The sequence below is a fragment of the Patella vulgata genome, chromosome 4 (assembly GCF_932274485.2).
Source record: "Patella vulgata chromosome 4, xgPatVulg1.2, whole genome shotgun sequence".
NCBI classification, from domain to species: Eukaryota; Metazoa; Mollusca; class Gastropoda; family Patellidae; genus Patella; species Patella vulgata.
Genome location: NC_065882.2, coordinates 69835170 through 69860183, shown reverse-complemented (window position 1 = coordinate 69860183; position 25014 = coordinate 69835170). Strand labels below are relative to the sequence as shown.

Here is a 25014-nt window from a genome sequence, read left to right as displayed (position 1 = left end):
AAATAGTTCGTATTTGAGCTTCCGACATGATGGATGATTGAACGTAAAAATTGACAATCGAGACTTTGCTTATTATCTTACCAACTGTAGTAATGACAATCGAGGCTATTTAAAAATTGAATCGCTAAAATCTCGGTTCAGAGTGAAGCAATTTTCAGCATATTCTGTTTTCTTTATATATTCTTAACTATTATAGCGAAAACTGTCAGCTATTTACCGAATTTTACCTAATACCTCTTTAAATAATTGCAGAAAAGACATAACTTTTAAATTAACACTGCCCTTCTGGGGCTCCGTAGATGTTGTTATACAATGCACTCACATTTTTGTTTTAAGAAATATTCCAATATGTTTTAAATTATACATAAACAACTGTAAGTGGCAGTACTAGATCAAGAGATACGGTTAAAATATATTTATGTTCCCTACCAGGACGCTTTGACACGATTCTAGAGTAGAATTACCAAGCGTAATGTTCACTTCTACAGCTGACAATTTGTCCCTCGATTGCCTCCGTATTGTAACAGTTATGGATTACTTATTACTGATAAAAAATTTAATCGCGTGACAACCTTATCTACGTTATGAATGTCTGGGACATCCAGTGGATAACAATTGACGCTGAATGGAAAGGACAAGTGTATGTTATGACTTGGATCATAGAACAAGAATTTAGCGCAATTTAATCAAATGGATTAAACGTGTGCTGGGACGGATATTTTCTATTTAGGAACAGTTTTAAAATTGACAACGATGCGATTAAGCGGTCGAATAGTGCTTCGTTATGGGATTTTAACAATTAGTGTTTACATTTTACTTACATTTATTTATATATATGGTTTCAAATCTGACACCCGGAAACATAGTTTCAAAACTGACAGCATCAAACATCATATTATAAAAGAACCAGAACAAGAAGGAGTTAAAAAATTAGGATTTTTACCAGAAGGAAACAATGACTATAAACCAACATTAGATCTCATTCCTAAATCTCTTAGAGACAAATTGGAGGGCAAAATACGGGTACAAATATCTGTTGATGATTTTAGAAAAAGTGAATCTATTAAAACGGGAAATCCCCTGATTGATCTGTATGGAGAATCGGATTACATGCTTTCTGGTGAATATGGCCGAGGATTAACTTTTGTGGCTCATGAAAAAGACATCGTTGAGCAATTGATGGACACGTATCATGTGAATGTGTATGCTAGTGATTTAATTCCATTAAACAGACATGTTCCTGATTCCAGAACAGCTGGGTAATTTAATAATTTTACATAACCGATATATTTAAACCATAGACATGGCTAATTAACTAATTACATGGAATGTGGTCTTAATTTGCCAACCAGTAAATGAGATATAATAACGTGAGAAAATATCTCATTATAATCCTATGTATAAAAGGGTATTACTTTAGGATAAAATGAATAGACATATTGAAATTTATTCCGAAATATCTTACTTCGTTCCGTGACCCATTCATGTTGGCGACCAGGGGTTGCTAACTACAGATCCCGTTTTGTCATTTGGGAGTGGTTGAGAATTCTCCCATACATTGACCGAAAGCTTAATTATATATCTTTATACCGATTATATCCCACACCCAGGCCTTTCTACGATTTGTATGTAAGAACTTATCGGGGTATATAGGTGAATATATATGTAGAGAAAGATAACACAGTAACTAGAATAGATTAGGACAACAGATAATGAACTCAGATTGCAAACAAAAATGTTTTGATACGAACAGGTCGAGTTCACATACACAATTTAAAGTGCAGGCGTAGGTGTATTTTACACTATACTGTACTTGACAAAGTAATGTAACTTTACTAACATACAGGTCACAATTCTATGCAATGATAACGACAAGAGAAGCCTAGTCGAAACGTCGCTCAGTAATAATCAGTAATTGTATTGTATAGAATTGTGACCTGTATATTCCAGTTCAATTACCAAATGTCATTGAAACAATTTAACTTTACAACTTGAACACTAAAATGCGTCTAAAGTCCATCCTGTTTTTCCGGTCCTTGTTAGTGGTGCAAGATTGGGGGCCTAGCATGGGACAATGGATAGTCGTTCGGATAAGACGAAACACATATAGGTTCTGTGTACACATTGCCATGCACGTAAAAGAACCCTTGACAGTTGGAATTATAAGAGTAGGTCGTCGCGCCGCTGTACGTTCAAAAGTTCACCCATAGCACACTCTGTGGTGTATGCCCGTCTTCATTAGTCCGTTCAGTGCAGAAAAGTAGAAAGTTAACCCCGTTTCATTTAATTTCATTTCTAACTCTACGATGCATCTATAAATATCCTTATTATCCAGACAGTTATTCTCTTTTTATGACAACCATAGGTTCTACAGGACAATAGCACCTGACAAGTGGGAACACATTCCAGATACGGGAGAGAGAGAGAGAAATGGGGTTTAACGTCCACTCGACACAAACTAGGTCATTTCGGGACTAATATATGGTTTAATTTTATTTCATTAATTCGCTTGCGCGTAGGGGTCTTTAGCAGTGGGAGGAAACCGGAGAACCCGGAGAAAACCCAGGCGACTATACTCCTTGTCACGTACAACCGGGGATGCGAAACCACGCCAGTTGACCCAATGACAGGCCGTATGATACAGCCAGCCATCCAACTTCCAGATACGGAGTTAACCGATCTTGACGTATAAAATACATTTACGATAATAGATATTTTATGTCTAACTACAGACCTTCGAAACTTTGAATATAATATCTATCTCCATAAGATTTAATTCACCAAGATAAATTATTCAAAATTTAAAAATTAGATAACATACTATTTGTCTTTAGGGGGTCAAATGTAGAAACTGTAGAATATCTACATTATGAATATTTTCACTAATAATATGGGATTATTTTACTAGTCCAAGAAGCTTTAACATATTCAAATTGCGGTTTGTATTTGGTAGTAAGTGTTAGGAATCCTACAGGAACTCCAATTGTTGCCATTGGGGCGCCATTAAAATTGGAAGTTTTGTGCATAATTTTCAGACTGATCCATCATTTTGATTGCGCTCGTGTTGGTGCCCTCCAGCTGATCAACTTGTTCGTAAAATTCGAAATCGTGATAACCCAAAGTTTGTTTACTCTGCTCTCCCTTGTCAGCCACCTCGAGCTTATGGTGATCGAGCGTTAATAATACATTGAAAAGACGAATTATTTGTGTTAATATAAATTATGAATGTTATCTTATATCTAGTAGGCAAATTCATCGCCCTATATCACAGAGAATCTAAACGGGATCGCTGTATGGTAGTTGCTAAAATGAGATATTGGATCTTCCTCTAGATCTTTGACTTTATGCGGCATCGTTGCAGACGCTAGAGATTGCCATTCGATTGAGACTTATGGCGTATTTCGCCGAAGATAACTGATTTGAAATTAGAGTAAAAATAGAAACGATTGAACGTAAATCGCCGAACATATTTGATTTACATTAGAGTAAAAAACGGAAACGATTGAATGTAGATCAGTTCATATACATTCAGTTCATATACATTCATATTACATTACTACATTTCTAGTTCCCAAATATTAGCGATTTAGCTCCTTTATACAACATGCTTTCTGCATGAGACACTTGACAAATCGAACTCTTTTAAACAACCGATCTTTTTATAAAATATTCCAGTATATTTAGTTATTTAATAATTTTAATGGGTGTATTTAGTTATTTAATAATTTTATTTAATAATTTTAATGGGTGTATTTAGTTATTTAATAATTTTAATGGGTGTATGGCTCTATTTTTTAGAACCTTAAAATAAACGTAATGGGTTTAAAATGCTTGATCCGCGTCAAGATCGCCATAAGCGCGGTAAAAGCGTGGTGGAAACGCAAAATATCGTGCCGCGGTCTCCATGGTCGTAAATGATCGCCGAGTCACGGCGTTTGTTTTAAGCATATTAAACAAGATTTAGACCATGAAAGATAACGAATTGGACCATCCTAATCTTTATTCATTTCATCATAAATAACACAGACCAGGTCTATTAACTGCTCTATTATAGCTAGGCATTAATTGTTATTATATCAATTACACTATTGTTATTACTAAGATTAATATTATTTTTTTTTATTGGGGGAAGCTAGATCTCAGCAACTATAAGAGATAGAGGTTTGAAATTTGATTTTCTGTCGGAAAAGTGGTGTGCAGCTACTGCTTAAAACTATTTTGAAATTTGTTCGCATACCGGAAGTGACGTTAAATACGAAAAACGAAAACTGGTCATAACTGGGAATTCTCAACCGATATTTCCGATATTTACATTTTTGGATAGCTGGTTACATATCTGGGCAGATAGTAGTTCAAAACTTTTTTGGAATTTTTACATTATGATTACATTTTTAGATAGCTAGCGTCGATCCGATTCCAACGATATAAAAAAATATCTGAAATGTTAACTTTGATTTTTCACTTTTTTTCGCATTTTGGTCAAATCGTAGAGTTCTTATTTTTTTAAAACGGCTCAAACGATTTTTCTGAAACCTCAGGAATATGAAGTCGAAGGTCTAATCCAGTCCTTAAACTATAAATGAAAACAATTGAAACCCCTGAAGTAGTCACGAAATGTATCCGAACTTTGACAAAATTTTGAAAAATGGGTACCTGTGCGGAAATTGCGATGTATCAATTGTGTTTTTGCTGATTAGTAAAAGTATTATATCGTTTAATAGCTAATTGAATTGTCTATCAGATGGTACTTCAAAAAATAAAAAAGTTATGTGACTTTGAAAAGTAAGGTATTTTGCGATTTCGAGTAACTTTAGACGCATGTTTCTCGGAAACGTCCCCAACGATTTTTTAAAAACTTTCTCAATTTAGAGACTAATGGATTGCTTGTTGTGTGAAACCACTGTATCATTTTTTGAAATGTCATGGATAGCCAAAAAAAAGAGATCGAAAACGTCGTATTTTTACGATTTGGAGCATTTTTAATTCTTTTTTGGAACTTCTTCTACAGAGAGGCCTATCGGTAGTGCTATACATAAAACGATTGTACAATAGTCCCAACTTTCAGGAGTAGCAGAACAAAGGGATCGAAAATTGAACACGGCACCTTTCATTGTTAAGCGAAACATAAGTGGGGGATACAATCTGTACGTTTTGTCAACGTATAGAGTCTATTCAAGAGTGCTTTTATCAGTGATGATAATTGAACTGAAATTATTTCAACTATGAATGTTTTCTTCTTTCCAAAATATGGGTTTAGTGACCCTGTAACAGAAATAGTTTATTGCTGTGTGTAATAATTAGCCTTTGAATTAATATTGTTGCTTCTGTGTCAAAATTATCTTATACCGGTAATCATCTGGACAGAAATCGACGGCTCGCGCTGTTTATAAGAAAGTCCAATTTATGAATCGTTTGCAGTAGTATCACACAGTGGTATCGAATATTGCACCTGTGATAAAAGGCATGACGTTGTTTGAGCATGGACTCTATCTGTAATTAATATTAAATTTTTTATTAGTGACGTCAAATCTTTAACGTGCACGAAACCAGAAAATTGGCGATATTTCATTGAATATTCAATCAATTTTTGAACCAGTTACATATTTTAGTAGCTGACATGAACGCGATTCCGAAGTCCCGTGTACACATTGGTGTGACCGTAAAACATCCCTTGGCGGTTGGAATTCTATATAAAAGAAGACTAGCGCCGCTGTACGAGCATGTTTAGAGATCATTTCGGGACTAACATATGGTGTATTTTTTATTTATTTCAATAATTCGCTTGCGCGTAGGGGTCTTTAGCAGTGGGAGGAAACCGGAGGACCCGGAGAAAACACACGAGTTTAGACAGGCGACATTCTCCTTGTCACGTTCAACCGGGAATCGAAACCCAGCCAGTTGACTCAATAACAGACCGTATGATACAGCGCTGTCCAAAAGGCTATAGCTAACCGTGCAAATTCCAGCCAGCATAACGTATCTATCTATATAAGAGACATTTGTTCCTACTGGCGATTTACAAATATTGCATGAAGAAATTCAAATCATAAGAACATAAACACGACTAATGCGCAGTATCATATTGATTATAAAAGTACAATGTATATATTGGTTATACTATATATGTCACAAAACAACAATCATTAGATAATAATAATTGTTTACTAATTATATAATTTATTTAAGAGGTAGGAGTTATCCATTGTTTAATTTAACAGTTATATAATTACCCTGGTTAGAAAGGTACGAACAATTAAGGTATTTAAACAAATGGTTACGAAAGAACATAACACTATAGACTTCTATGATAAGACATATAATACATGTTTAATATATATATATATCAAATGATAAGACTTCTATGATAAGACATATAATACATGTTTAATATATATATAAATGAAAATGTCCTACGCTAACAAATAATGAAATATGATAGTATCAGTAAATATAAAAAAACAAAGTAGTCGCGAACATCCTGGTTCTTGACTGCTTCAGTTGTTTGATCCTGGACTCTGTCTGTAATTAATAGTAAACTTTTACATGTTAGTGACTTCAAATCTTTAACGTGCACGAAACCAGAAAATTGGCGATATTTAATTTTTGAACCAGTTACATATTTCAGTAGCTGACATGAACACGATTCCGAAGTCCCGCAAAAAAGTTCCCTTGGCAGTTGGAATTGTATATAAGAGTAGACTAGCGTCGCTGTACGTTCGAAACATTCCTCATGGTCCATTCCGAGCAGAATGTTGTTAAACCCCATTTCATTTTACTTTGATATTAATATCTATTGCGAAATTGCTTTCCGTCCATTTCGTGAAACTGTTCTTTTTCCATTTCGCGTAGATCAACTTTATTTTTCGATTCCCTTATAACGTAATGCGCATGCAAAGAACATGTCAATATCTGAGTTATGCAAATGTGTGTTTTTATTTGGGGGGTGGGGGAGTGTGTGTTTGTTTAGGGGGTGAGAGGTGGGGATAGTCTTATGTCATGCATCTGGTGATCGTGTGACGCCTTGGCACGGTGAAAGCCTTCAGTCTTGCAAGCAAGTCTAGTTATCTGTTATAATTATAAATGTAGCTCTGTCTATTTATAGCATACGTTTTTTTTGGGGGGGGGGGGGCGAATGGTTAGCGCGTGCGCGTTGTATCATGAGGTTGGTCATTGATTCAGCTGACGTGGTTTCGATTCCCCGGTTGTACGTGACAGGTAGTAGGGTCACCGGTTCAACCTCGTGGGTTTTCTCCGGGTCCTCCGGTTTCCTAACTCTAACCCTAACCCAAGCCGGGGGACCCGGAGAAAATCAAGAGTTTGGGCAGGCGACCCAACTCCTTGTCACGTACACGCGGGGAATCGAAACCACGCCATTCAATGACACTCCTTAACCACTCGGCTACTCAAACGCTTGAATTTAAGATAATCTGGAGAATAATATATGCAAAGGGATTTGTTTTTCTTTTAATCAAAAGCGTCTCAACCCTCTTTCAATTTTTTGTTGCGTATTGTTTTGTTGTTATTTTTTAGATGTCAAGGTGTAAAATATGAACATGATTTGCCAAACGCCAGCATCATAATTCCCTTTTATAATGAATGGCCATCAACCTTATTGAGAACAGTTTACAGTGTTATTAACCGAACACCAAGACATCTACTTCAAGAAATCCTACTAATAGATGATGCTAGTACAGAGGGTAAACTTTTCAAACTAAAATTACTTTAATTTAATAAAAGGAAAGAAAACGGGAAATAAACCCAAATTTCATTGTTTCCTGTAGGAAGAGTTTACCATGTTATTCATACATCGCATTAGTTCAGCTCTGAACGTAGGTCTCATTTTACACTCGACCTCTACGTTCAGGGACTGTCCTATTGAATCCTTGTCGAAAATCTAATCGCTTCCCAGTCAATTTTACTGGGCAACTTTTTACTGCTAACCGGTCGCGTGTCAGTCCCTGTGAACGTCTGAACAATATAAATGAACATCTTAGGGAGAAAATAAGACCTTGCTTACCTGGCTAGAGTCAGTATGAGCGACACAACACGCTGTTAAAAAATACGTCTCCTTGGCGGACATCATTGAAAGGGTAACGCACAAATTTAAGAACTCGGCCATATAAGATGAAACGAAATTTAGGTAAGCCTGGGAGAAAAAAAATGAAATCTTTGAAAAGTTGAGAATCTTCAATGATTAAATTACAATAATTTACAATCAAATTCTTTCAAAAATCCCAATTTTTTCGCACCAGGCTTACCTAAATTTCGTTTCATCTTATATGGGCGAGTTCTTAAATTTGTGCGTTACCCTTTCAATGATGTCCGCCAAGTCAGTTAGAAGACGGAGACGTATTTTTTAACAGCGTGTTGTGTCGCTCATACTGACTCTAGCCAGGTAAGCAAGGTCTTATTTTCTCCCTAAGATGTTCATTTATATTGTTCAGGCGTTCACAGGGACTGACACGCGACCGGTTAGCAGTAAAAAGTTGCCCAGTAAAATTGACTGGGAAGCGATTAGATTTTCGACAAGGATTCAATAGGACAGTCCCTGAACGTACAGGGCGAGTGTAATAAGACCTACGTTCAGAGCTGAACTAACATCGCATGAGCTTACTACAGGAATTCCAATAAAATTTCCATTGGACAAATAAGTGTTACAATATAGTAAGCTCAAATCACATACTACACAGTACGCTTTACGCTGTCTGTCTATAGTTAGCTTCGCTTGAGAACAGACACTCGGCTAGTTGACCGACGATTTTAGTCGAAAACACTAAGTTTACTTCGCGAAGTATTTATCCCGATTTCATTTAATAAAATCGGAAAGGTTGATTTAGGCATGACAAATGTGAAATGGGGCAGAACCGCATTACAAAATAGTATACTAATTATTAGATATGGTGGTCATTCAGGGCAGAGTTCTATTATCGAAGTAGATAGTTGTATGTGTGTGGAATGAAAATCGCTTAGAGGCTGACCATTGCTCAATTATCCACATATATGTATATATCTATATTTTTGTTTAAAGAAATATTGAAAGACCCATTGGATGAGTATATTGAGAATCATTTCCCGAAAGGTTTAGTTCGTATAACACACTTACCAACACGTGTAGGATTAATACAAGCTCGTATTAAAGCATGGCAACAGTCTACAGGAGATGTTATTGTTATATTTGATAGTCATATGGAAGTCAACGTGGATTGGTAAGCTATAATACAAAACACATAATCAAAACAGAAAACAAAACTCCCCAAACCCCCAACCCCGATCCAGTTCTTTATGTTTGCAGTTATATGGACCACTTTTAGATTTAAGCGGCCCCATCAATATTTTGCGCAAACTTCACTTTTTTCAACAATTTCAGTTTCTTTTTCAGTGCTTTTTGCTTCAAGGCTAGAGCAAGAGCCAACGCAGTTGTTCCGTCCATTGTGACAGTTGGGCTTAAACTACATATTGCACAATATATATTGAGCGTGCAGGGCAAACGTCAAACCGTCAATACTATTGATAAAAAAGTTTGTGCGTGTATGTGTCGCTTAATATATTTCTTCAATATGACAGGGGTGGACTGAGAAGGAGCCTGCGAGTATGGTAGTCTCCATCTGACTAAGCTCGGAGGACTCTAAGGAAGTTAATATTCTCACACAGTTTATGGGCCCTTTTTTGGACCAGGAACTGGTCGCTAACCGCTACTCACCTTGTTCTTCTTGTTCTTTTTCTTGGGGTGGCGCTCTTCACAAAAGCATAAGGCTCCGTCAATTCAAGTCCGATAGACATGAAAATTATCACGCTTCTTCTTTAAACCATCGATTTGGTGAATTAGATTTTTGAATTTCATTCTCATAACAACGTCATAACTGTGTCAGCCTTTATTAAAGATAGCTTTTCGAATTTTACCTGTGTATATTTTGAGAACAATACCTGTATGTTAAAACTGCATGTACCCGAATGAGAGGGGACAGAATGTACCATATTCTTAAACATCATATGGCCAGTTTCTGGTCCACAGTACGCTCGTATTTGTTATTTTTGCATTTACGTCGTTTTTGATTCATTAGTAATAAGACTGGCACATGCTAATGTTGTGCATAAGCTACAAAGATATCAGGATATACTCTAGAAAGCACTATTTGTTGTTCAAACTAGTGACGTTCTGGTCGAGATTCCGGTGCCATGACTGGTTGAATTCCCCGTCCCTATACGTCCTCAGAATTATGGACACAGAATATAAGCAAAGTTATAAATCTGCGCATGTTCATTTTTCAGGCTACAACCTCTATTAACAGAAATAAAAAAAGATAGAAAAACCGTTGCTATGGGAGTTTTAGATTACATAAATGCGAGATCTCTGGAATATTTTTACAATAGAGGCTACTTAACTAGATATGGATTTGATTGGAATATGGTGTTTTTTGAAACTTTTTTCCGCCAGGATCAAATCGGTCCTAAAGATTACAGTCCAAGACCGTGAGTTTATATATATATATATATTTTTTTTTTTAAAAATGATAAATTTTATATAAACTGTCCTTTGACTTTGATGGAGGTAACTAGAATTGCAGAAAATTTAAAATGCTTTAAGCATTAATCTAATTTCAACATGTACACGGGACCTCGGTCTTCTGTACCATCCGAAGAACTCTAGACTCTTCCTTGCCAGCTTCACAACCCAATGATTGATCTACACAAATGGGAAATAGTATTATATTATATATCCGTTCAAATCTATGGCATACTGGACACTACAAGTATAACCCATTCACTGCTCTCTTTCAGTCATAAGTTAGACCCTCTTCTTTAGCTTCCAAATGAGTGTAAATAAAAGCAATTATAATTTAATACGTCCACATTTTCATGTGGACGTATGTTGTCGTCGCCCCTATCCGTCCGACTCTACAGGTCACAATTTTCTCCAATTTTGACGGAACTTAAAATATAGGTTTATCTCCCAAGGTCTCAGTTCGTTCGATATTGACATATTTCTGACCGTAACTTCGCGGATTATGGCCCCTGAGTACGAAAAATCACATTTTTAGCTTGTGGACACTCTAAAGGTCACAATTTTTATCGGATTTAAAAAAAAAAACGTTTTAATATATCACTGTTACACCCTAATGATGGTTGAGTTCGAATGTCGTGAAAATAGGACTGAAAGTACTCAACCAAATGGCCGCTCCTTATACGCAAATAGTGTAAAAGTATGTAATACCAAGGTTGTGGACCCTCTGGAGTTCACAATTTTTATCCGATTTTGATTAAACTTAAAATATATACATGTTTATATCCTAAAGATCTCGGTTCCTGTCAATATTCACGCAACGCGGATCGTAACTTCCTGGAATTTGGCCGCTTATTGTACGAAAAATCGCGTTTTTAGCGTGTGGATCCCAAGAGGTCACAATTCTATCCGATTTTGATGATATTTAAAGTTTTTGTTTATATCCCAATGATCTTGGTTCCTCTTGATATTGTCGCATATCGGACCGTAACATCCTGGATTATGCCCCCTGATTGTACGAAAACTCACTTTTTTTTTTAGCTTGTTCTCTGTCCATCTCTTGCAAAATGTGGGCGTATCTTGCATGGCAACCACTTGTTTCTTTATAGAGGCACAGTTATGGTTGGTGCTGCATTTGCTATAGATAAATTATATTTTGGGGAAATAGGGACCTATGACGAAGGCATGAAAGTGTGGGGTGGCGAAAATTTAGAACTATCGTGGCGAGTGAGTACAATATTCTTGCAAGGGTCTCATCCCTCCGACTGTCAGTCTGTCATGTGTATTTACCAATCTGATTACCTATTTCGTTTCGTTCTTTATACTTCAAAATTTCGTTTTACTTGTCTTTACATGTAGTCTAGGCTATCGAAAGTATAAAAAAAACGAAACGAAATATAGATTTGTATTTTAATTAGATTGGTGTATTTACGATGCCATTTATTATCCATTTCTTAAACCTAAACCTTTTAAAACCGTCGAGGGCCTGACAAGGACAGCTGTCTAGTCATTCGGATGAGACGAAAAACCGATGTCCCGTGTACACATTGGCGTGCACGTAAAAGATCCCATGACAGTTGGAATTCGATATAAGAGTAGGCCGTAGTGCCGCTGTCCGGGCAAAATTACCCTCATAGCACACTGTATGGCGTATGCCCGTCTTCATTAGCCCAGTTCGGAGCAAAACAGTAGGACGTTAAACCCCATTTCATTTCATTTCATTTAAAACCGTCGTGTTTATATTGTGAAATAAGTCTCATATTAGAACTATAATTGACTCTTGACCAGCACACAGTAAACGGATTACAGTTTGACCTAACCTTATAACATTAAAGGCGAAGTTCCCCATTTGCAGATTATTTATATTTCATTCATTTTTTGTCATTGTACGCCATTGGATAAGATATTTATCTTGTTGGAATCGTCAATTGTAATAGTGCGGGAGACTAAATACGATTTTGTACTGGAGACTCAATCGTCTGAAAAGAAAGTCACTGACATGATTTATCAATTAGTAGATGAGAAACATTTATTGTACAGGTGTGGATCCAGGAATTTTTGCAGGAGGGGATTTGTCCGGTATACTTAAGACAATGTATCCATACACACTGAGCTGTTTAAAGAGAGGAATCCAGCACCCCGTTTGGCGTCAATTTTTATTATGAATTAATACGATGGCAGTGTTTTTCAATTTCATTGATGCAAAGCATTAATTGTGATATCACATAATTATGCCTATACCATTATCTCGCGATTTGAATGCCCATCCCATCCCGCCATCTGAAGATTATAGATAAAGCACACGACCGTGACACATTTCTCATAAAAGTTTTGTTTTATAATTTTTTTTTTAGCTGAGCAGGGCGAGGGGAGACCTCTCGACCTCCCTCTGAATCCGCCCCTGATTGTTATATTGCTCTTTTTATGATAAGGCGTCAACGATATCTTTCTCCATTTATCAAACCCCAACAGATCCAGTTCAACTAATATACTTATGAATAATGAAGAGTGTATAGAAAATGTTGGGAGCTTAGTACTTAATGCCTTCAATAAAAGATGAATACAAATATTGCCTAGCTAGGTGATAAATTATGACATTAAATATTGACGATCACATCAACCTTTAGTTTTTGTGTATGCCATTAAATTCTTCTATGTGACTTACCACTCTTGTTTTGAAAACTAAAGTTATTTTGTAAGATTTTAAATCAGATATTATAATGCATCACAATGTCACTCATGCTTGTACACGTAGTTTTGAATAAACTATTATTATTATTATTATTATTATTATCATATTTCCTTTACCCAGTGGGATATCTACAACATAACTGTTTACATTATTATAAGGTTTGGTCTTGTGGTGGCAAACTAGTCCATCTTCCTTGCTCACATTTCGGACACATTGCCAGAAGCCAGCCATACACTTTTCCTGGTGGCAGAAGACAAGTGGAATTATTTAACTATAAACGAGCTGCTGAAGTTTGGATGGGACCATATAAGGAATTCATATACCAAGCTTTACCAGATATCAAGGTCAGTTTGGCATCTTTCGTTGTACTTCATGACAAATTCGATTTGATTTTAACACATATTCTTTTTCGTTTCGTTTATTATTATTCATTTTAAATAACCGCGTTCTGTTTGATGTGGGTCATTAATTAATCAATGCAATGATGTGTTTAGTCGAAATTTACGCGATCTGAGCACTGTATTTTCGGAAGATAGCTATAACAGCAGTAAACAAAACAACAAAAAAAAAACCAACAAAAAAAGAAAACTAAATCTAAATTCAATCCTTTAGTGGCATTTAGCAATTGGAAACATAACAAAACTATACAGTTGAATCGTGATTACTATGTTAACTTAGTATATTATTATTAGCCTATATTAGATCCTTCAAACCCTTGGATCAGTTTATTGTGTTATCTTAGTGCTATTATGCTTTGTTTTCATAACATTTTGTGAATGTGGTCTTATTTACAAGACCGTGTGTTTATAAGCTCTATCTGTTATATACTGTTTGTTTAATGTATGGTTTCCCCCTAATCATTTTTCTTTTTCAATATCAGGGTGGTTTTAAGGTTCATGTACAACTATATCCTTGTCATCACACGGTTCTTTTCAGGTCTTTGATGTTAAATATGTCTGTTAATTGGTTGAACTCTTCTAATGATTAGTAATAAGAATGGTTTCGCGTTGTACACATATATATAGAGAGAGAGAGAAATGGGGTTTAACGTCCACTCGACACAAACTAGGTCATTTCGGGACTAACATATGGAATAATTTTATTTCAATAATTCGCTTGCGCATAGGGGTCTTTAGCAGTGGGAGGAAACCGGAGGACCCGGAGAAAACCCACGAGGTTGGACAGGCGACCCTACTCCTTGTCACGTACAACCGGGGATTCGAAACCACACCAGTCGACTCAATGACAGACTTTATGATACAGCGCGCGCACGCTAACCATTCAGCCATCCAACCCCCCACACATATATAGACCCTCAAGTTTACTAAATGTCATTGTGCTTGATAACGATAAGAGAATACTTATCGAAACGTCGTGCTTGTGTATAATAAACCAGTGATTGTTGTCCCATATAACTGTATAGTTTTGTTAAATCTAAATTGTTTATGTCCTACAGTAAAAGTACATTTGTATGACCCAAAGGTGACTGAATCCGGCGGAATCTTTAAGAAAAAATTGCGAAACGAAATTTAGATTTGAATTTTTATCAGCTTGCGTTAAATTGCTTCGATCTCTCGCCGATCATGAATTATCTTGCAACCAGAAGCTCAATGACATGTACCAATATATTTTAGAATGGTTTGCCGAAGTCCTGTCTTTTAAAGTAATGTAATGCAACTTCTACAACTGCTCCTCGGCTGTTAGCACATGTCCTAAAAATGTTTGCATTGAATAGCGCTCGGCATAACACATTTTAATTTGAACCCTGTAACTTCATAATATACCCCACTCTCTGTTATCATCACAGGCACTTGAAAGGATTAAAATAAAACTTCTTACTACAGCTTGATAGAATAATCATATTTTACAGAATATAGATGTTGGTGATATAAGTGAAAGATTGGCGCTAAAAGAAAAGTTACATTGTAAAAATATTACCTGGTTTCTACACAATATATGGCCCGAATTAGCTATATATAATGAGAACGTACAGGCGTGGGGTTCTGTAAGTATTATTTCTAGCGAATATTTTCAATTATCTATCATTAATTCATCCACATTCATGTTTCGTCCTACTAAATGTTTAAGTTTTTATCCTGCTCAATAGCAGATGACGTGCTGGAGTCAAGATAGCTACGAGAACGTAGCTAAAACGTTGAGATATACTTATGTGCTTGTTTTTAGCTACGATTGGATGCCGTTAATTTCACCTGACAAACTTAAATTCTTTATTAATGCATGTAAAATCTCAAAATAAGTTAATTTTATACTATTACTAATCTAACATACCCGGCTCAATGTAGTAAAACAACTTTCGTTTATATGCAATGTTAGTCAAGCGTTAATCAAAATTGGATCGGCCGTTCTTAATTACGGTGCATTAGTCATGCGCTACCCATACTTGTGATTTTTAGTCGTGTATTTTGATTGGCTATTGAACACGACATATATTTAGCCCCACCTGCATGACGTTAAGACGCCAAACCTATTCCGTTTTAAATAATTTAAAACAATTATTGTCGGGAAAAGCAAGTTTTTACGGCTTCGATTTAAGAGAGATGATTTGTACCCGTGTCAGGTAGGATTATATGCAGAAATATATTAATCCATCGTTGTTTTTTTTTTTTTAAAAAAATGATAGTTTTGCATATTGAAGTACTATGTAATCCACATCGGACTCTGCCATGGTATCATCTCTTGTCTACGATCAAGAATGTGTTCACCCTTATCGGAACACCTGGTATCACTCTCTCATGTGATTGATTTTCAATTTAATTGTCAATGACCAAAAAGATTTCATTTCTGTTAAGATACAAGAATAGTTTGTTGAAATTTGGGATCCGATCCGATGGGAACGAGAGGAAGTGACGAAGTGCAGTTTTACTTTTAATAGATTATCCAAACTAATAGGCTTGCAACTCTTTATTGTAGGCGAAAAATTTAGGAACCGGAACATGCCTTGATAATCACAACTACCTGTTTCAAGCACCTGATAAACTATATGTACATCCATGTCACTTTCAACTTGGTACTCAGGTAATACATCGCTTTATTTCTTATAAAATTATGTACTATTGAATTAGACACGGGAATATTTGTCTTTAAATACTATTCTTTGATTTAAGTAAAACAGTTTGTGTAATATACTCTTCAAAAAAAGTAGGGGATATTCAGAAACAATACAAAACTGCGGAAATGCACTGCTGTTTTTATTAGAGGTAACCAGTGTATGTTAATAACAGGCAAATTGCCTAAACATGCACATAAACAGTTCATATGGGCGGCTTATCTGACGGCCCCATTTCATTCGCAAAGAGATACACTGTCGGAAGTGAAAATGGACGTTTTTGTTCTTTGTCTTAATAATGGGTAATTGCTCCACCAATCCTCAGACATTCAGCAATTCGTCGTGGCATGCTCCTAATCAACCGTCCAATCACGAATTGGGGCAATCTGACCCACTCCTCTTGCAGTGCCACGGCCAATTCTTGCAGTGTTGTCGGTTGACGTTGACGTCGACGAACACGTCTCCCGATCAAATTAAACGTAACACACTAAAGCAAAGATACGCTAAACAGTAAATCTTATGCAAGAACCGATAGGAAAGCAAACATGGATAGAATAAACCAGCAAGCAGTTGAAGTGTCAAATTTGACAATGAACCACTCCCACGTGTATGAGGCTATTGCGTGTCGCATTGGCCGTGAACAATACTCTCAAAGCATGTCAAGTGTCCATGACTATCTATCATATGACAACCTGCATAGGTATTTGCATTTCAATATCCCCTACTTTTTTTGAAGAGTATATATTAATAACGACCCTTGTTCTACAAAATTACATTTTATTACTGGAGAAGATACATGTGAACACACGAAAAATTTCCTCGTTGAAAAAAACCCGCTCCAGTCTAATAGAGCCCATGCAATTGTATGTCAACATTTCGTCCTATTGATTTACAGGGATTCTCATTAACTAAAGATAATTTATTTAAAACAAGTTTACAATGTGTTGTGGCAAAAGTAACACAGCCCATGTTAGAAGATTGTATAATTGGACCAAGAGATAAATGGACTCATGTCAAGGTATTTCCAGTGTAGTTTTATTCAAACTTCCTCTTTTTTACCCCCCCCCCCACGAAACAAGTACGAACGCACTATATAGATCAGGAACAGAGTATGGCATCATCGCAGCATCGATCGATCCCATCATCGATGCGCAATTGTCCAAGGAACAAGCATGTTGATCGTGCTTGGATTGATGGAGCCTTAAGCTTTTTTTTTTGAAGAGTGTCGCCCCAAGAAAAAGATGAGAGAGAAATGGGGTTTAACGTCCACTCGACACAACCTAGGTCATTTCGGGACAAACATATGGTTCAAATTTAATTTCAACTATGCGCTTGCGTGTATGGGTCTTTAGAATTGGGAGGAAACCGGAGGACCCAGAGAAAACTCGCGAGGATGGGCAGGCAACCCCACTCCTTGTCACGTACAAGCGTGGAATTGAAATCACGCTACTTGACTCAATGACAAACCTTATGACCCCCCCCCCCCCGCATGCAGACAGGAACAAATGTTGTTGATAAAGTATTTATTGTTTTGTTGTTTATTCGCCCATTTCCTATATATACTCTTCAAAAAAAGTAGGGGATATTCAGAAACAATACATAACTGCGGAAATGCACTGCTGTTTTATTAGAGGTAACCAGTGTATGTTAATAACAAGCCAATTGTCTACACATGAACATAAATAGTTCATATGGGCGGCTTATCTGACGCAAAGAGATACACCGTCAAAAGTGAAAATGGACGTTTTTGATTTTTGTCTTAATAATGAGTAATTGTTCCAACAATCCTCAGGCATTTAGCAATTCGTCGTGGCATGCTCCTAATCAACCGTCCAATCACGATTTGGGGCAATCTGATCCACCCCTCTTGCAGTGCCACGGCCAATTCTTGCAGTGTTGTCGGTTGACGTTGACGTCGACGAACACGTCTCCCTGTCAAATTAAACGTAACACACTAAAGCAAAGATACGCTAAACAGTAAATCTTATGCAAGAACCGATAGGAAAGCAAACATGGATAGATAAACCAGCACACGGCAGTTTTCATTAACCCTTCCTTGAAGTGTCAAATTTTACAATGAACCCCTCTCACGTGTATGGCGCTATTGCATGTCGCATGTGCAGCTCAGTTGTTCTGTTGGGGCAATAAGTTCTTGGTCTGTGAACATACTCCCAAAGCATGTCAAATGTCCATGACTATTTGTCATATCGCAACCTGCATAGGTATTTGCATTTCAATATCCCCTACTTTTTTTAAGAGTATATATTCATATTCATTCTTGAATTTAGGAGAGAGGTCATATGGAGCATGCCCGTTCCTCGATCCCTTTCATGTTTTAAATAAAATATTTTTAAAAAGATCCCCTTATCACCCAATAACGCATTCTACAGTTGATATCGCTTGTGTGATAACTTTCATATTTCACATTTATTTATTTGTGAGTGTAAGAAAAGTATGGGTGATAAATAAAATCTTTTACTCGTCTTTTCTTATATCAAAAAATATTGAAAAGGACTCGTAGGAGATTCTCTATATAGTCCGAGTTCTTGCCGAACAAAACTCACAGGGTTGTGATGGACAGCTTAACTGACAGTGCGGAAAGTACTAGGAGTTCCAGAATTTTGTACTGAACTTGAAATATGTTTCTCTGTGGGTTCTAGATATAGTATGATTCACAAACTATTAAAATATGCCCCAATTATCTTTTCACTCTTTCACGTGTTCCCCCTTACTTCAGGTATATCTTCGTGGATTTTGCAATCCCGGGGTGTGAATTATTGTTTTATCTTTTGTTGATTAGCTGAATAAATATAGGTTTGTTTGATTGGTTGAATATATCGAATTATTTATTGACACAGGTGAAATGGTTAGGTTAGGTTTTATAACAGGGGCAAAGTCAGAATATATATTGTCTACTTATTTAAGAAAAGAACACCACCCACCACCATTTAGACGTAGCAGCTTGGCGCTCGTGCTCATTATCCTTAATATTTGGTTCATAGCCGTCGAACACGATGAATATCTCTATCATCTTAGAAAACTATCGGTCATTTGTAAAAAGATTTCCCTCGCCAATCGTCGTGTATGGTTCATAGCCGTCGACCACGACGATTGGCGAGGGAAATCGGACACCACAGTTATCTATAGTCAAGGCCAGTTTCTGGCCAACACTGAAAACTGTATTAGACAATTTATTGTTCATTCACGCCTGGTCTGGGTGTGATACCACTTCTGGTTGTTTCGGATTCTGTAAATTGAGACTTCTTAAACATACGAACAGTGACATCTTTCGGGAAGCTAGCAAGACAATAGCTTCACCTGGAAGTTCCCAGTCCGAAGTATCTGAAGCTGGAGAAAGGTTATTCTGTGTAATGTATGGTAACAAAAATGAGATACCTCTGACTAAAGTCTGGTACCTAAGGTACAAAGCTATGATCGCTGAAAAAAATTTCCATTCAAATCAGTAGACTTCCTCCAACAGCTGCCGCGGCCGAGCAGCATGCTCACCGCGTCCATGTTCAGGTTAGAATTTGGGATGAACTAGACGATGGCGTCGATCCTGTGAATTGGGGTTGGCAAGTGATAGAGAATAGACACGTTCCCATCGCGACTGTTCTTCCATCAGCACCAGAAAACGTTCTGAATTTCATCCGGTGTAAATGTAAATCGTTGAAAAACCAATGCTCGTCACGTTCTTGTACAAAGAATGGTTTGAAATGTGTTGAAGCGCGTGGAGGATGCCATGGGGAGGGTTGTCTGAATAGCCAACAAATCAGCATCGATTTAGAAGATGCATTTGGTACGGGGCAGAACAAATCAGAACTGAAGAATATTTTGATGATTTTATTGATGATGACCCGAATGAATATTTTATGGTGTCCAGAATGTTCCTCTTGTCTATTTGCTTGCTGTTATTCACAACACGTCTCCGCCATTTTGAATTTTGACATCACAGTGACGTCATAGTTCCGCCATTTTGTATTCTGACGTCACGGTGACGTCATACGTTACTTTTGACATCATTTCTGGAATCCTTGATATCACTTTCCTATATGTTGATAATACATTTCTAGGGTGTAAAATTGATATTTTTGAAGTTATCAATGGTTTTCAGTTTCATTATGTTGACCCAGGGGGTCAAAATTTCAAAATGCTGTAAAAAAATTTGCTCAACACCGATCGGCGGGGAAAATTTTTCTGGAACACTAGGGACATAGTTGTTTCAGAAAATGAAGAAATCAATTGGGTAGGAATTTCTTCCCACAAATTTTCTATCTCGACCAGACTCAATATCATCCAAAATCTTCAACATTGAAAACACGAATTATTTGTCAATTTAAATCAACATTGATGTTGTGATCTTACCGGGGAAAGATGGGCTTCTGATATCCAATATTTAAAAAAAATAAACATTTTACCATTGGTACACGAATCGTGTACCATAATGCGCTTCAGCCCCAGTTGTATCAAGAGACTCGAGGGACGAGGCTAGACACGTTGTACCAAATCAAACGGCGTATGTAGACTGGAATAACCAGACGCTAGAAATTTGCACTCGCTTGAGACTGCTGGCTTATTTCGCCGAACATAACTGATTTGAAATTGGAGTAAAAACGGAAACCATTGAATGTAAATCAGTTTATATACATTCATATTACAGTATTATATGCGTTGCGACCCACTTTTGTTAATTTCTAGGTCCCAAATGTTAGCGATTTAGCTCCTTTAATAATAACTCTTAGAATGAATAAGATTTGATATTGTTTTATTCTGGGATGGATAAATACAACATTTGATTATTATATTGTAGGATGGATATATACAAGATTTGATTATGATATTGTTTTATTCCAGGATGGATATATACAGCATGCAGACAGTAAGTTATGTCTCGATCTGAAAAATGATGAACCAATCATGAACACATGTGACCCCAGCAGTGAAACACAAAAATGGCAGTTCAATCATTATGTTCCATAATTTGTAAATTTTTAAGTAAATAACCAATTTTAAGGAGACATTAGCAAAATGTAGAGAAAGATCTGGTTAATCTTTCGATAATAATCAAAAACGAAAATCTTGAAAATTTCAGTGAAATTCTTTTATTCTGGAGCGAAGTTATGATTGTTTGAATTTTTTAAAAAGAAATAGTCATATTGTCAGCAATGATAATAAACAAAGTTTTTTTTGTCAGTCGTATTATCTGCAGTCTATGGCCATATAACCGTTTAACGCAAATTTGACGGACATTGTCTAATTCTGATTCGATTCATTGGTCTAGAGTGTTGATTATAGCCTAAATACTAATAATTTATAAAACATTTGAAGTAAGAAACATGACGGAATAATGCCTCTTATAGAAAGCTATAATTATATATTGATTTGAAATCATGTAATCCATGATTTAAAACACAAAAATAGAAGTTCAATCAAGATTGCCGAACTCTTCGGGCGCTAAATGGTTAGGCAATTCCATTTCAATAGATCTGATAATTCTTAAATAAGATATTTAATTATTTATGATTGCCTACATATTTCATCTCTATTTTAGCATGTTTTACCAAGAAACATTCATATTTTAGTGTATATAAAACTTAGTTCTATTTACAGGATTAATGGATATCCATTCATTATTATTCATATAGTTCCGAGGCTTTCTAATTAGACATACAGTATTTATTTTGCCCTTCATTTGTATAGTCAAAGCTTTTCAAATTTGTACAAAGACATAAATGTATTTTCTGCGTCCAGGTCGGGTAACTTTTCAATGGACGTTTTTTTCTGTTCATTATATTTTGAATTTAAGCTATGAACTTAGGTATTATATACATATTTAATAAAATTCAATATTTATATTTTCCAAAGAAGATTTATTACATGTTGCACTTTCAACTTCGGTTGAATCCCCCACATACCTCATGATACATTACTTTATTCCATTTAAGATAATTTGATGTACACTGATATGTTTTACCAGTTGACACTGATATTTTATACCAGTTGATACTTTATTTTATACCAGTTTTTACTGTATTTACCAGTTGATACTGTATTTGATACTGTATTTTATACCAGTTGACGCTGTATTTTATACCAGTTGATGTATGCCAATTGACATTGACATGTTATGTTTAGATTATGAGGAAAGTCGATAATAATTTATTATCCTATACAGCCGTAAGGATTTCATATTAGCCATGATTGAATGGATGACTAATTCATATTTTTGAAATGAAATGAAATAGGGTTTTAACGTTCTACTGTTCTGCGCCGACTGCGCTAATGAAGCCGGGGATATATATTTTTAATCCCAAAAATACTGGCACATATTACATTTTCTTGCCGGTTTCAAAACTGATATTCCTTTTATATATTTTCACAATATTGTAGGTTGCAAGCTATTAAAAATCCCCAAAATGACCATCGGCTATAGCGTTTACAACCATATTTCTTGGGGCGAGATTTAGGGAAAGGGTATTTTTGTTGTTTGGCTTTTGTTATCGTAATGTTGCTGGTAAATGAATGACATAAAGGAATGGTTCTTTTTATAGTAATATCATTATATTTCTATTTGGGTTTATACTGTCAATACAGTTATATTTATGAATATACTAGCTATACAATTCTAAATGTTTGTATAAATGACATGTGTTATGTCTGGTAAATATATTTTTATATGGCTGTAAATTATCAACAATTGTGTATTAGTGGGTAATTATTTTTATTTTGGAAAGGGAAACGATAAAAGTATTTGAGATGAACGTAAACAATTCTGTAGGTGGTCTGTGGGTAATAAAATATTTACAATTGCATTTCCAGAGTTTGAAAAGTCGGCAGAAGTCTTCACAACCATTTTTTTTATTACAAAATTACTAGAATAGCCACGTTAAATATATCAATTATCACAATCCTACGAAAGCCCAAAAGGCTCATTCCAAATTCCAAATTCATGTCTTACCAATAAAATAGCAAATGCCCCCCCCCCCCCACAATTAAACAAATTAAAATTTAAAATAAATTGTAATTTTACACAACTAATTAGTGCTAGTTTACCTATCTGATGCCTGGGCCTACGAAAGCCCAGAAGGCTCATTCCAAATTCTAAATGCGATCGTATAATGTGGTCGTATATTGTCGCCCCCGTCCGTCCGGCGTCCATGCTTGTGGACGCTCTAGAGGCTAAAGTTAATATCCGATTGACTTTAAATTTATACACAGTGTTTCAGGTCAGGAGACGAAGAAGCCTATTGATTTTCAATGATTTCCGATAATTACTGCCAGAGTTATGGCCCTTCATCACTTCAAAAAATCGTGTGGACGCTCTGGAGGCTAAAGTGAATATCCGATTGACTTTAGATTTATACACAGTGTTTAAGGTCATGAAACAAAGAAGCCTATTGATTTTCAACGATTTCCAATAATTACTGCCAAAGTTATGGCCCTTGATCACTTTGAAAAATCTTGTGGCGCTCTAGAGGCTAAAGTTATCATCCGCTTGACTTCAGATTGATATTCAGAGTTTAAGGTCTTGAGACGTACAAGCATATTGCTTTTCATTGAATTTTGATAACTTGAACAGCTAAATCCATGATATTAAATGTTTCGTATACTTAACGTTAGCAAAAACGTTATAAAAACCAAACAAATTCTAATGATTTTCTGATAATTAATTAATGAGTTGTTACTCTTAATCAGATTTTAGTGCATTATAAATGAAAAGTAAAATTAATATGTGACAACTCTTGTTGACTGACCGGACGATTTAGCTGCTGTTGTCGTATTATCTTCTCTGCAGCAGCCATGATGATTGAAATGTCACGTGATTATTTGGAATTTGCAATTTCTCATTTGGAATGTCGAATCTAGTAATTTGAATCGGCCCAGGCATCAGATAGCACTAATTAGTTGTATAAAATTGCAATTTATTTAAATTCTAATTTGTTTAATTGAAGGGGGGGGGGCTGCCAATTTGCTATTTGATTGGTAAGACATGAATTTGGAATTTCGCATTTGGAATTTGGAATTTGGAATGAGGCTTCTGGGCTTTCGTACAATCCAACCCATCGCGGTAGTTTTAAGATTGGTGTCAAGATATATTATGACATAGAAAAATAGAAGACGGTCGGGGAACCTTTTCTGGCAGCATGTCATCTACACAAAATTCGAACTTATTTCAGGACAGCCATACTGGGGTATTTATTATAGTATGTATTGTCCTATGTGCCCCCATAATTGTCTGAAAGGGCAATCTGATTAAAATACAGATCTATATTTCGTTTCGTTTTTTTTATACTTTCCATGGCCTCTACTACATGAAGATCTGACCAGTTGTAGTGGAAAGCCGCGTCGGGGGTCAGAGAAGCGACTTTTGACCCTATGATGTCAGGCATTGATTAATCAATCAGTGTCGCCATAACAAACCGTTTCATTGGCTCATTCCTCAAATCAACTAGAACGCCTGTTATATACTCTTCAAAAAAAAAAGTAGGGGATATTCAGAAACAATACAAAACTGCTGAAATGCACTGCTGTTTTTATTAGAGGTAACCATTGTATGTTAATAACGGGCCAATTGCCTACACATGAACATAAACAGTTCATATGGGCAGCTTGTCTGACGGTCCCATTTCACTCGCAAAGAGATACACCGTCAAAAGAGAAAATGGACGTTTTGGATTTTTGTCTTAATAATGAGTAATTGTTCCACCAATCCTCAGACATTCAGCAATTCGTCGTAACACACTAAAGCAAAGA

At 36.0% G+C, this 25014-nt stretch overlaps 1 protein-coding gene across 2 annotated transcripts; it reads left to right on the top strand.

The window, feature by feature from the left end:
- The first annotated feature begins 475 nt into the window (after positions 1–475).
- Positions 476–23235, top strand: LOC126817076 (polypeptide N-acetylgalactosaminyltransferase 2). Of its 2 annotated transcripts, XM_050543863.2 has the most exons (10): positions 476–1259; positions 7531–7697; positions 9029–9206; positions 10270–10470; positions 11611–11728; positions 13352–13537; positions 15064–15198; positions 16125–16229; positions 17156–17278; positions 21115–23228. In XM_050543863.2, the coding sequence occupies exons 1-10, from the start codon at positions 754–756 to the stop codon at positions 21238–21240; spliced, it is 1845 nt and encodes a 614-aa protein (XP_050399820.2). In that variant the 5' UTR covers positions 476–753; the 3' UTR covers positions 21241–23228. The 2 variants fall into 2 exon arrangements, with proteins under 2 accessions (XP_050399820.2, XP_050399821.1); XM_050543864.2 differs by lacking the exons at positions 476–1259; positions 7531–7697 and adding an exon at positions 8243–8395 and having other exon boundaries at positions 21115–23235.
- Positions 23236–25014: the final 1779 nt, after the last annotated feature.

Excerpts from the sequence above, each read along its gene's own strand:
- LOC126817076 (XM_050543863.2), top strand. The coding sequence starts at position 754 with ATGCGATTAAGCGGTCGAATAGTGCTTCGTTATGGGATTTTAACAATT. Across the intron at positions 9,207-10,269 it reads ATGGAAGTCAACGTGGATTG|GCTACAACCTCTATTAACAG; the intron begins GTAAGCTATAAT and ends TTCATTTTTCAG. Across the intron at positions 16,230-17,155 it reads ACTTTCAACTTGGTACTCAG|GGATTCTCATTAACTAAAGA; the intron begins GTAATACATCGC and ends ATTGATTTACAG.